The sequence below is a fragment of the Solea senegalensis genome, linkage group LG6 (assembly GCF_019176455.1).
Source record: "Solea senegalensis isolate Sse05_10M linkage group LG6, IFAPA_SoseM_1, whole genome shotgun sequence".
Taxonomy (NCBI): Eukaryota; Metazoa; Chordata; class Actinopteri; order Pleuronectiformes; family Soleidae; genus Solea; species Solea senegalensis.
The window spans coordinates 13907838-13922004 of NC_058026.1; the positions used below are offsets into that span (position 1 = coordinate 13907838).

At 38.6% G+C, this 14167-nt stretch overlaps 1 protein-coding gene across 5 annotated transcripts in view; it reads left to right on the forward strand.

The window, feature by feature from the left end:
- Positions 1–11: 11 nt before the first annotated feature.
- The window catches only part of klhl5 (kelch-like family member 5), a 39234-nt gene continuing 25078 nt past the window's right edge, over positions 12–14167 (forward strand). Inside the window, exon 1 of one of the 5 annotated variants that reach the window (XM_044029200.1) lies at positions 12–70. Coding sequence is in view for 2 of the 5 variants with exons in the window: in XM_044029199.1 (XP_043885134.1) it covers positions 137–147 (11 nt within the window). In the remaining 3 variants the exon portion in view is untranslated. Of the gene's footprint in view, positions 71–108; positions 148–14167 lie in introns of those variants that run through there. The other 4 variants (XM_044029198.1, XM_044029199.1, XM_044029197.1 and 1 more) reach the window with 4 other exon arrangements.

A 14167-nucleotide genomic window follows, 5' to 3' on the forward strand; every position in this document is an offset into this window, starting at 1 on the left:
AGAATTCCTGACAATATTGCTCACACTTGTAAGTTGATGTAAAGGAAGCGCACATTCACACCAATTCAAGGCAAGTCAATATTTCACTTCCTACTCTACTTCCTGTAATTTTCTCAGAGTTTTGCAGAAAGGACGAATGTCTCTTGTGTAAGTAGAAATGTTTTCATGTCTGTTATTTTTGTGTACGAGCAGCGATCCTCTCTTCAGAAGAGATTAGAAGACTTAAATTATGGAGTTAGGTATGAACTACAACACCAACATCAATATGTTTTTTTATTTGTGGATTATTGCTGTAAAGGATTATTGCTTCAGTAATGTCTTGTGGTGTCTGTGTTGTTGGTGTAATAGCTCTACTTGATAGAAACAGGAAAGATAGGATCATGAGTAGTAGAGTGTTCCTACTGTGTACAAAATGAGAAGAGAAACATTATGTTATACATAAAGTACTGCTGTATCTCATGATCGTGGGAATGTTTTTCATAATCATGACTTTAATCTTACTTAAAATACCCAAAAAATTTGACATTATGTAACAATATCAGCATTTTATTATGTCAATTTGATAATTTATTCATAATTACGATGTATTTTATACCTGAGATTAACACTTTGGAATGCTATTAAAAATCTTTGCACAATTACCACTTAATTATTACACATCATAATAATTAGAAACTACATTGAATCATGCATATTAGATGCTAAGTCATAATATATGTATATGAATATATGTATGTGTGTATATATGTACATATATATATATATACATACACATATATATATATACTATACACACGCAAACACACTTGGATGCTCAAACAAACATACTCAAACACACCAACAGTGTGATAAGCATGGCTGCCAGGTGGAGCCTTATCTCCGCTCCACAGCGGTTTGCCTCTCTCAGGACTCAGCCAGCAGCTTTCAACAGAAGATGGAAGCAGCAAAAGCTCAGGAAAAATAAATAAAATAAAAATACCTTTCTATGGTTTTAGGTCAAAATCAAAGCTGCTCAACATTTTCACAACGAGTGTATGGCTGAAACCTGTATAGTACAAAAGCTGCATACGATATGTGATTTTGAGTTTTGAGTATTCAGTTTTATGATTAAGAATTGGACCAAGAAAAATTAAACTTCTGATCATGCTGGCAGGTATTGGCTGCTGTTATTAAAAGGGATATACATTCACAAGCCACTTCATTAGGCTTATAGGACAACCAATAAAGTGGCCAGTGTGGAGTTCTGCTGCTGTTGCCCATCGTTTGATGTGTTGTGTGTTTAGATGTGATCTTCTTCATACCATGACATATCGTAACATGGGTTATTTTGAGTTACTGTTGCCTTTCTGTCATTTTAAATCCAGTGTGGCCATTCTTCTCTGACCTCTGGTATCAACGAGGCATTTTGCCCACTGCTAATGGCCTCCAAAGTTGTTTAAATCAACTCTCCATTCTAATGCTCACTTTCCACTTCAGTAGGTTATCTTGACTATGTCTACATGCCTAAATGCATCAAGTCACTGTCATGTGATTGGCTGATAGGATATTTGTGTACCTAATAAAGTGGCCGGTGAGTGTAGAGAGAAACTGAGTTTCAGAGGATTAACTTGAAATTCCTGCAGGATCTTCTACTCTCTTTGAAAACCACATGGACTGAACTGTTATTTTTGTTTGTGTGTGTGTGTGTGTACTCACGTGTGTGAGAGAGCGCGAGAAAGACAGCATAACTGTTTCTACTGTGGTTAACTAATACACTAGCTTTAGCAGGAAGATTAAATTTCCTTTTAGTTCCGCACAGCAGGTCTTCGAGGTAACATCCCTCCTCTCTGCCAAACGTTCATGTCGTCAGTTTGCCAGAAAATCGTAATAAATCATATGTGGGGTTGACAGGGTGGAAGTTCCAGCAGATGGACTTAAAAAATGTAAATTTGAGACCTGGCTGAAGATGCTAGTGAGTCAGAGACCAAGAGGAAAGCCTGATGTTTAAACTTTCTGAATGTTAAATTCCCTGATGTCCTTTTGCAACAGCAGGAGTTAAGTGAAAGCTTGTCAGTTGGCTTGTCAGTATCAGTCTGTCTGCCCTTTCAGAGCAACATGTACTGACAAGTACAAATTCTGTGGGAATGATGACACCAACACAGGGCCACACATACTTTGTCCCCTTGAGGGCCAACATTGAAGATTCATAGTGGGTCATGAGCCAAAAATAAACCCCTACTGTAATGTATTATATTTCAGATGCAAACCAGTACTGGGATCTCAGTTTTCTTTAAATATTTTTTAGCTTGAACATTTGAATAACAACATTGTATATGTTGAGAATCTGAAGTATACAGTACATTTAAATGTATTGCTTTTTCTCCCCACATGTTCCACTCAATTATCGGTATGCTGCACAGTGATGATGATATTCCTGCTGGGCTCTAGGCATGTCCCATCTCCACTGGAGGACTATGCACGGCAGGGTGTCTGTTTCCCTGAGTCACGCCTAAGCCTGAAACTTACCTTCTCTGCCTCCTTTGATATCTCCTTGGTGGCCTGAAGCTTGGCTCCTTGTAGCCCCAGGTCTTTTAGGATATGGGAAGTTGAGCCCCCAACCCAGCCTCTAGCTCCCACCTCCACAGGATAGAGCTTCACAGCCCATCTGCCTTTGCCCTCTGCCACCAAGTCTGCATACCTTGCCCTCTTCCCTTCATGGGCAGCCTCCAACCCTTCTTCTCATGGTACTGTTAGCTCCATTAGAAGGGCAGATATGTCCACAGCACCATGTCTGGTCTTAACGTGGTGTTGCAGATCTTCCTTGGGGAAGTTTAGGTACAAGAGAGGATATTTAAGGGCAGACGGTGCTTGGCAGGCTCCACACAGGTTATGATTGTATTTCAGACTATAGACGTTATATATTTAATCCCATCATGTCCTCACTCTGGTGTCTGGACCAAATCCCTTGATCTGCTTCAAAATAATGTTTTCGGATGAGCTGTCGGTCTGAAATTCTCTTTCATTCTGTGTACATCTTCAGTGTTAGTGATTCTGTGTTGGGAAATTAGGCCAGACAGGTTTATTCTGAGTTTTAATGCTTTTTCAATACGTTGTCCAAACAAAGTAATTAGTTGTGCATAGTTGGTTAGACTCCTGATTTGTTAGAAAAGGGGGAGAGGGAGATAAGGCAGTAAGTTTAGAGCAAACGTTATTTAGTTGTATTCCTGACTATTCCTCCAGTGCCAGTACAGCCTCACACATAACTGTTAAGATGCACAAGACACCTGGTGTTGTAAATTTTCTCTGTAGAAGCTTGAGTTTATAATTTGTTTCTGAAACACATTTTCATCTCATTCATTTATGTACTATATTAATATATTATTTTATCTTGCATCTGTCCAGTAGAATGTGTTTTTTATAACAACACCACATCAATGTACACTAAAGTAAAGTATGGAGTGCCTCAGGGGTCTGTCCTTGGACCATTCATTTTCTCATTGTACATTTCATCTCGGTTGTGTCATTTGGAGTTATGGAATACATGTTACGCAAAAATCTTGAGGCATGTTTATCTGCAATAAAAGCCTGGATGAGTGTGAGAGAAAACTGAGATGTCTGACTAATCAAATCATGGGTATGAGATAACTGTCACGTAAGATAACTGTGTGATTACTTCAAGTTGATCGGCAAGGACCCTTGGTGTTACCTTCAAGACAAGCTGTGTTTGTAATGGTGGCCTCTATAAATTGAATTGAGAAAAAAATTATCCTCCTGCTAGCTGTCAATTTTAAAAAAGTAAGGTAGCCCTAATAATACTGTTAAAGAAACACTACCAATCATTTTATTCAGACTGAATAGATTTATATGCTGCACTAGTACCCATCTGTTGTTTACTGACCTGCCTACCTGTGATGTTCATTAAGTGTCTTTTTAACAGGTGACTCAGACATAATGTAGTGGATGTCGACACAGCTGTCCTCCCAATCCTCCTTTCTCCATTTGGTTTCCAGCACTTATTACACATTCATGTGTTTTGAGGAAGCAGCTTTGACAGGAGGGTAGCCTGCCTGATTTTTCTAGACTTTCAGACTCTTGTTTTCCCCATGGTGTCTGCTGTTTATGCTTCCCTAATGTTTGGAATGTATTCATCACTAGATTGTTCCTTTCTCTTTCAGCACAGACTATTACGTCAAGCCATTTGTAGGGCCTAATGTCACAACATATTGCACTGATTAAAAACCACAGGAGCAATTTAATTGGGGTACGCTTCTGACTTGATACAACATAAATATACACTAAGAAACAAGTATTTGAAGCGGATTTAATAATGCATCAAACTACAATGTGAAAACTGTGTTGTAGTAATAAACCTACAATAAATTATCACCCAGCAGAGAAGATAGAGACCAGATATACAGTATATAGTGTATATATATATATGGTATTGTGGCTTACATTTGTGAGGTGACCAAAACGAGACTGCAAATGAACCGTAATTATTCTTCCACCAAATTGGCAAAACCCCTAAAAACAAACAACAACAACAACCTTTCCAAATGTTAACATTTAAATGTAGCTCATGGTCTCCTTTTTAAGTGTGTCATGTCATTAACTTGAAAAGACAAACAGGAGCGTGAGATATGAGAAGTGAACATGTTTTTCCATTAGAAACAGAGGGGCAGGAGGACTTGAATGAAAAGAGATTTAGTGCTGTGTCAGCAGTGACGCGTCATCTAGCTCCCCAGAGATTAAGCCACTGTGAAGTTTTATGGTTCTTTATGGAGAAATTACGATGTTTCATGAGACATTATGATTATGAGCGAACCTTAAAAGGTGATGAAGGTTTCTAGACTGATCCTCCTCGTGGGTTTAATCTGCCGCTCTGTGCTTTACAATCTGTTTGTGCTCTGAATACAGTATATCTGTTCTGCTCTTCACTGCGTTTAGTCTGAGTGAGCCGCATCTTTTCTTGCTCATGTGTAAGTATGCGAGTGTGTTTGTCCTTCAAAGGACGGCACACACCTATGTGCTAAAGTGGGCTAAAGTCAGGTGAATTTACAGAAAGCTATTTTCTGTGTCTTTATATTTCACCTCTCCCGTACCTCTCTTCTCTCCTCTGGTCTAACCTTTTCTAGTGAGAAAGTACCATGTCAGTAAAAGCTTTTTAACATGAGGAAAAATCAATATGCTCCTATTACACCTTTTTTTCCCCCCATGCATTTATATCAAACAAGTGAGTACCTCTGCTGATGTGGTTACTAGATGAAAGTACTTTTTTTCCTACATCACAACATTTGTAGTGCCACGCATTTTGTAGCGTACTTGAAATGAAAAGCCACATGCTTTTTGAGGCCATTAAAATCCAGGTTATGTTGATATGACTTAAGTATTAACACTTTATACTTTAAAGAGCTTTATTGTTTTCAGCTCACACCATCAACTTTTATTGTCCTGAAAGGGAAACCAGGCTTGAAGGCAGGGTTGCAATAAAAAAGGCACAATAAAAATGTATCATAAAAACAGTAAAAACACACACTAACATAAAAGCTTGATAAAATGTGTGACAAATAAACACAACATATACCCATGTCAGTTGTTAAGACAGACTGTCTTTCTTTCAGTCAATCCAAATCTTTATTGCTCCTCAAGAGCCATATTCTGTGATGTAACAAAAGACAGCCCCTTTATTCCAAACACAGATGGTTCAGGAACATAATGTTACACTCAATGTTTCTGTGTTTATTCCGGGAACTTTTGGCTCGTATGACAACCTCACTCATCAAGAGAACACGGAACACACAAAACTCTTTATTCAACATGCAGAAACACTTTCTCTATTTATTTAATTTTAACCTCCTAATACGCTTACCTGCACACAAGAGAACATGAATCTCCACTCAAAAAGGCCCTTGGAATTCAAGCCCTTGACCTTCTTGCTCTGAGGTGTTGATGCTAACCACCTCACCACTTGGACTATGAAGGATTTGTTAGAGTTATTCCAGTACATGGTTTTATGTCGTCAAAGAAGAAAAACCACGCACACATACAGACGTTCTCATGCATGGGAGCACATCTTATTTTATACGTAGGATAATGCTATTCATGAGTTTTACAGAAACAAAGCGCGCAGGATGTTTTTGTAAGTTTGACATTTCTGGGACAGTGGCTTTTCTTGTGTTTCTCTGTGACATTTCTTGATGCAAATACAATTGAATCATATAGCAGAAGACGTTAATTTTCTTCTGTTAGTTGTAAGCATTTTGGGTATGGATAATTACAATCATACATCCCTCTATACACTCAAGCCATTAAGGTTTAATTCTAAAAGGTCCCTTGTGCTAAAATATGAAGTACTGAGGGCCAGTTACTGGTTGATAAGCTGCATTGTCAGCGTTCTCTAAATGCACCTCCTCTGATAATTATCCCACCTACCGTTGATTAATGCTTAGCCACTCTGCCCAACAGGCTTCCCGCCTGTTCCTCCCACACTTTTCATTGTTCACACAACCTCCATCCACTCCTTACTCTTAATGTGTTTAATCCTGCCATATTTCTTGTAGGAATTTACTTTGGGCTCTATGAATGCAAATGGCCCAGCACCATCCATAGTTTTGTTTTTGTTTAAATAAAAGGTTTTTAATAAGAGTGACTAGCACGGGATATAATTTAAAGTACATGTGACAAACCACATGTGTCAAATACACCGTTTACGTTGTGGGTCTGTGGGACTTTTCACTTGGGGCAAACACTGCAAGTCAATTTTACTACTTTTTCAAATATGGCTGAATGTTATACTGTATATAAACAAAAATGTTAACATGATAACAAAGTCACGTCAGTCAATAATCAGTCGATCAATCGAGTCAATAATTATCAAGGTAGAAAAGATTTAAGATTGAGTTTTGCTCCTGAGTAAAAGCAAAACAAAACAGACAAACATTTTACAGAGTTGAAGGAAACCTTCATAGCGAGTATGTGTTCTTTACCGAGATATGTTTGCATGATGCACCATTATATTGATATATAGTGGACCTCTGTTATATGGATGTTGATGATGTCTGCTGCCTTTCTTTCTCTGTGCAATGAGCCTGTAAGATTAAATGTCTTGTGTGTAAACATTTGTGACATCTAATGGTTCGACAGCAAATTGTAACAAACAGTGGACTCCAGGATGATGTTCTTTGTTTGCTTATTAATGTCTGGCTTCAAAACACAAAACACACAGGGGAGCCTCTGTAAAGCTGGGCCCTTGCCAAAAGTACATATTAAAGGCTTATTGTAAGGTAATGTAAATATATATACATTTTAAAGCAATTAAACACTTATACAAACACACATTTCTGCCAAAAGACCTAAACGTTACTCAATGGAGCACATTTACTGTGTATATTTACATGTCTACTGTACCTGCAGCTGGAATGGTTGGCATGTTGCCCCGTAGAGGCAGAGCCCTATAGAAAGTTTGTCACAGCCAAAACGGGAGACTACTTTTGTGTGTTTACATTCAGCCGGGCCCAGAATTGAGCAATGTAAATTATTTATGTAGCTGAATATTACTGGAAAGTTTTAGGAGGTTCAGCTTACTCTGTTACATGCTGGACTTTGTGTTTTCTGGAATTGTCTGGAATAGACCCAGTTATGAAAATCAGAATTCAAGAATGCCGTTTCCTCTCGGTCCATCTTCTTCACTGCCTGTTCAGTAACATCACATTTGGTCATTCAAACACAGCTTGTCATTGGAAAGAAAAGCTCATCTGGAATGTTTGAAACACTAGTATATTTTACTTTGTGTGATGCCTGTTTAGGTATTTACGTACAATAGTACAGACGGCGTATGCCTCTCTGGTTTTAAAGATGACAGCAGTAAAAAAAGAGGTAATTAAAGACAAAGTCATTTGGGAAGTCATTTGCCTCACCACTAATTTTGTTTTATTTTTTCTTATAATAGCACACACAGCGGTATCACTGTCAAACACTAACAGTAAGAGAGGTATTGATCCAGAATTGATTAGGTGTCAAGTGACATTCAGGTTCAGGAGAAGCCAGAATTATATTGCGTCTTTCATCACGATTTAAAATATTCATCGATCACCGTTTAATTTCATTCCGTCACCCCTCTTATTCACTTTCTGTCTTTGTGCGACCTCTCTGTGACTCATAGTTGTCTCATAGGTTTATGGATTAATGATTGGTGAGGTAAGGTGACCTTCCTCTGACTGACCCATGCGAGAGCCTTGCCTCATTCAAAGTATGGAATGATTCTCAGGCACTAGCTCTTTCTTTCACACTATAAGAGAGCACAGTAGACCAGAGAATAGGGAGAAACTGAGTCAAGGGTTACTGGACATTTGTTTAATTGAAAAGAAAATGGTGTCATCAGTTTTCATTGCAAAAGTCTTTATCAAATTTGACTGTTATGCAAGTCAAATTCCAGACTTAATTGTTAATTAATTGTAACAATAAATTATATCATCAGCGGCAACATAATTTGGAAGAGAGAAAACTAGAGAAATAAATGTTAGATCTGGGCTGCATGTATCTATTATGTTTATGGCTTGAATAATTGTGAATACATTTAAAAACCCATAACAGTTGTTGTTGATAGCTTTAACTTTTCACTTTCACTCAAATGTAACAAAAATCAACAATAAAATAAATAATAAAATATGACTTACAACCCAAACTCTTTTGCCAGCGAGCTCTGATGTGAATTGCTTTAAAATATTTTTAATTACTGCTATTATTTAATGGATGCCCTTAGTTTTTTGTTTTTTTTTAATGCGTGGTGCAGAATGTGTTAAAGCTTTTAAGCCAGTGTGTCACCTCAAATAATTCATCATGGAACTGAGGTGCTGTCAGTACCAACGTTGCAGTCACTCTCACTCTCCCTCTGCTTGTGACACTCTCTCATTTCTATGGGAGTGATGGGCTGCAATTGGCTTGTGGCTGCAGGGCAGAGTAAATTATTAAGGCCTGCTCTTTATTTGGCCATAAATGCTCACGCTCCCTCTCTCTCTCTCTCTCTCTCTCGCTCTTGCTCCTTCCCTTGTGTTTTCTACTTCCTCTCCTCCCTCAACATTCTGCCCATTTAGGAAGAGAGTGAACAGGAAAAGAAGGCACTGCAGCATGAGGGCAAAATAACATGAATAAATGGCTTTTGTAATGATGGACAGAAATAGGAAAAGAATGTCACTAGGGAAATAGAGAAGGGCGCATTAGAGACGGGGAGTGGAGTCATGGAGGGAGAGGACTGATGAATTGCACAGCAAGCACTTTGCTATCCTCCACCTGCCACCTGCCCTTCCACATGGAGACCTGAGTGCATCATGGAAGAGGGAAAACACACCTGCCTCATACCTAAGAATAGAGTTTTTTTTCCGTGTGTGTTCATGAGCTAAACCAAAGAGGGACCAGTTGTTAAATGGTTGAGGGCAGAGAGAGAGAGGGAGGGAATAAGGGAGGAAGTGAGAGTACAAAGGAAAAATAGCATTGTTTTCATTTCCATCAATAATTCAGGATGTGTATTATCTCCTGTTGTGTGCAGCTGCAAACTTCATGCCTCTGCAATTTTAACACAAGCAATGTGTGCTCACACAAACAACACCCACAAACATGATGATCAGTTATCATGTGTATCATTTTGGCAGACATGGGATGTGTCTAAACATGGAATTTGTGTCTGAGAGAAACGCTGAATATTGAAAATGGCGGGTTGATTGTTAGTGTGCTATTTTTGTCTGTGTTCATCTATTTTCTCTTCTCTATTAACTAGCACCTATTTAGCATAAATCCACACTGCTCCAGTGTGGGACTTCATTAAATTTGCTGTAATAAATCTTTTATGTGAACAATTCATGAAATGGTGCGTGTAATGTAAATTCTTATCCAAATCACTGCTCCACAGAGCACTACCACCAGCTCTACAGACCATTTATGCATCTTTAAGTTCATGTATTTGGTTTTATATACTTTCTTATTTTGGTTTTGTGTCCCTGCTGTAATCACTGACCTGCAGCTATTTTTAACAAAAAGAAACACGATAAACCCAGTAGTGTAAACAAAGACATTTGTAAGATAATTGAAGAGCCTATAGAATTCAAGTCGTATACTAAATCACAAGTATTACCTCGAGGGGAGCAGTGATGTCAAAGTGTTATATTCTGGACAGGCTGCCGCTGTGACAAGGATGCATATGCTTTAGCACTATAACATCCTAATTTAGTGCTGCACTTCACATTTTAGGATTTATCAGGAGAATGAGTATAGATTTCATGCTGCATGGAAATTATAGGATGTTCTCAGTTTGCCCTTGTTCCATTTGCTGCTGCTGGAGGGCACAGTGTGACGTACAGCATAATCTCATAACATCATATACTAGTGTTTGTCCTGCAGCGACATAATGTAATGTAATGTCATGGACAGGTACAGTACATTACTGAGGCCAAATGTCGCGCCACAGCAGATCAATGCCCTCCTCTGTTCACAAAATATATAAATGTTGGTGTTTGTTTGGGTAGGCACAAATACTGGAGGAGTTTAATTAGACTGGATTAGAGCCAGAGGCCATTTCTTTCTAGCTGCTGTGCTATGATCATCATCATCATCATCATCACCATCCACTGATAAACAGATGCACAGCTAAAGAAAGGCTGTTGAATTTGGCAGGTTACATTGTCTCTATTCGCCTTTTTTCTTCTATCCATCCTCGTGGGCAATTAAAAAACAAAGGATGGCAAGTGTGTGTGTACATGTCTTAAATAGGCTGACATTTTGGCTGGTCCACACAATTTAAACAAGCTTTTTGAGATTAAAACCTAATTTCAGGGTTAGGATTAGAATTAGGTTTAGGTTCGGGTAAAGGGTTAGGCATTTAGTTGTGATGGTTATGGTTAAGGCAAGGTATTATGTCTGAGTGTCCACACAAATAGTGCAAAATCATTGTGTGTGTGTGTATACATACTCTTTAGAATATTTTCTGGTATAAACACTGACCTTGTCAGTAGTCCTAATGTTTTGGGGAACAAGTCATAATGAGGCAGAACCTTATTTCTATGTCTGAGGAACTGGTTAATTTTAGGACTATTTGAATTGTGGTTATGTTTGGTTTAGGCTTAGGCATTAATTAGTTATGGTAGAGGTTAGGAATAGTGCATGCGTGTGTCTGTGTCTCTGTGTGTCTGTGCGTGTGACTACAAGGCATGGATGCAATTGTGGATAGTTTGGGTGTTTTGATCAGTGCCTGCTGTGCTCCCACATCTCAGATCACAGCTTTATTACTCCCTCCCTCTCTCTGTCATTTGTCTGTCTCTCTCTCTGTACAATCTCCTGTGTCTGTCTGTGCTAAAAAAACAGAATCTTACACACACAAGACTCACATAACTAACACTGCTTTCCCGTGGAGTGGTTCCAGCTCTTGAATGGGGAGGATAGGAAAGGAAATGAGGGAACAAGGAGGATAATGGATGGAAGAGAAGTGGAGGAGGAAACTAGTAAATGGACAGAGGAGGTTATTGCAGGAGGTGATGAAAAGAGGAAAACAAAAGATGCAAAAATAGAAGAAATAGATGATGAGTGAGCTATAATTGTTGTAGGATTGGTCCAGTTACTTCAGATCATCACTGATGGGACGCATTCCCTTGCCCCTGAGTTTGGACTTCAAAGGCAAACTCTTGAAAATGAGTTCCAAAGAAGAGATCAGACCACATTGTCTTCACTAGGGCTGAAACAATTGCTCAATTAATAGATTATTAATCGATTACTAAATCAACTATTTTGATAATCGATTATTGGGTTTTAGTGTTTTTTAGTAAAGTAAAGTTTCTCTGATTTTTCAGCTTCTTAAATATGAGTATTTTCTGGTTTCTTTATCATTAAGATTGAATAATTTCGGTTTATGGGACATGAGACATTTGAGAACATCATCATTTCCAGGTTTGAAAAACACCACTTGACATTTTATGGCCCAAAGGATTATTCAATTAATCAAGAAAATAATCAACAAATTAATCGATCATAAAAAATTTACTTTGCAGTCCAAGGCAAGTTCATTTGTACAGCACTATTCATATACAGGGCAACTCAAAGTGCTCCATCTTGTAGACGGAAAGACATTTGTAAGTAAACAGATGCACATGTTCACACCCTGCAAGCCTTTTCTTGATATTGAACATATATATATATACACATACATATATATATATATATATATGTATGTATATATATGTGTGTATGTACATACTTACTACCTCCACACCAATTTGATTTAAAATTGCAAACTCAACACAACACTCTGACTGGCTTGTCAATGTGGAGAGGTAATTATTTGCTTGGCCAGTCTGAGCCAGTTCAGAGTCTCAAGGACGGTCTCGCCTGCAGCTACAGAACCAACCAGCACCCGAATTACACAACTGTGTGAGTGTGATTTTAGGGGGCCGTGCCTTGAATGAAATGTGTAGTCAGGGTGGGGGGTTACACCTGCACATTTGAACACAAATGCTGATGTGTGCATGTCTGTAGGCCTATACAGTAATGGATTTGCAGCATTGTTCCTGCAGGTTCCTTGTGTGCCACACTATAATAGCAGAGATGGGGAGAAGGAAATTGCGGCTTTTGAGGAAGAGTGGGGAGAATATGGGAGAGTGTGGGTGGGGAAAAAAGGACAAGGAAATTCTCAGAACTGAACTGAGCATGGTGTAGGTTAGAAAAAGAATACGAAGGAGGAGAAGTAGATAAAAAGACAGGGGAGGAGGGGGCTGGAAGAAGGCTATTGGAGGATGAACATCAGTCATGTGAGATGAGCTGATCATCACAGCTGGGCAAGACAGATAATGTTTCACTTTCTGGCCCCATAAAATTTTTTATGACAGCTCTCCCCAGATGACTGCTACCTGTTTTTATTAGCCTCTGTATTTGTATTAGTCTTTGCGTGAGTGTGTGAAGTTGAAAGCTTACAAAGTGCAAAAAATGGGGTTGCATGGTGCTGTTTGTATAGTATGTGTGCATAAATGCATGGGTGCATGGATTCTTGAGTGTTGCAGAGCCATAAAGACAAGCCAGAGTGTTTTGAGTTATGGCCTTGCACTACCACAGCCAGGAGACCAATAACAGTCGGCAGGTCAAGGAGGCTCCTGCCAAATGACCAGTGATTAGATCCAACTGGAAGAGACCTGCAGCTGAATGACCCATCACTTCTCAGCTTCATTTTCCCTCCGAGATCCATCCACGGTGTTGTATGTTATGTTTTGTGCCATAGTTAAAGACACGATACATATTTAATTAATTTAGTTTTGTTTTGTTTTTTTAAGCTTAATGAAGGCATATTCAGTGATATGCATCTTTATTCAAAGCTATAGAGCCAACAGCCTTATTAAAAAAGCAATAGTTTGTACATGGATGTTGGTCTTAATCTGTGTAAAAGGTTCCTGTCTGAGGACAGAAGCCTGCATCTGGGTTGATTAGGATGCAGTAATTCACAGATACCTTACAGTCCAGGGCCAGGCCATGAAATGCTTTAAAGGTAATGAGTAAAATCTTAAAATTGATCCTTTAATAAAATGGTAGCCCATGTAAAGACATTAACAATTGAGTAACATGAGCTCTTTTCTTAGTTTTTGTTAGTGGTCTGGCTACAGCACTCTGTACAATATTGAAATGATGAGCCGTTTAACTGATAGCAGTTAGGAGACCATTACAATAATCTCAGTACGAGGATATAATGCCAGAGTGCAAGAACACTTAGGTGTTTACAGATAAGCAATTGGCCCCAGTGTGAAATGTAGTGCATCAGAGACAAGACCACTATCAGGGATTGTGTAGTCCTGTGTAGTGTATGAGACAAAAAAACAACTGCATAAACAACAATGTGATGAAAAACAATCAGATACCCTCATACTTTACAACATGAATGAGAAATATTTCTGTTGGAAGTAACTTCTTGTCTGTAAAATGATCATGCTTGAAGCCCTGAAAACAGAGGGAAGCGCACCATCTGCTCTGACCCTTTATTTTATCTTATTTTTTACCTTAATGATAGTGTTGCTTATTTTCATGGCTCTTTGCCTCTATTTGTGAATGTGTATTGACTTTGCAGTATTGATCTGATAGAGCAGCAAAGTGGTTCTGCTCTCAGCTGCCGGTACATCCTGAAAGTAAAAGACCATGTTTCTAAGAATATGGGAAACAAATGCTG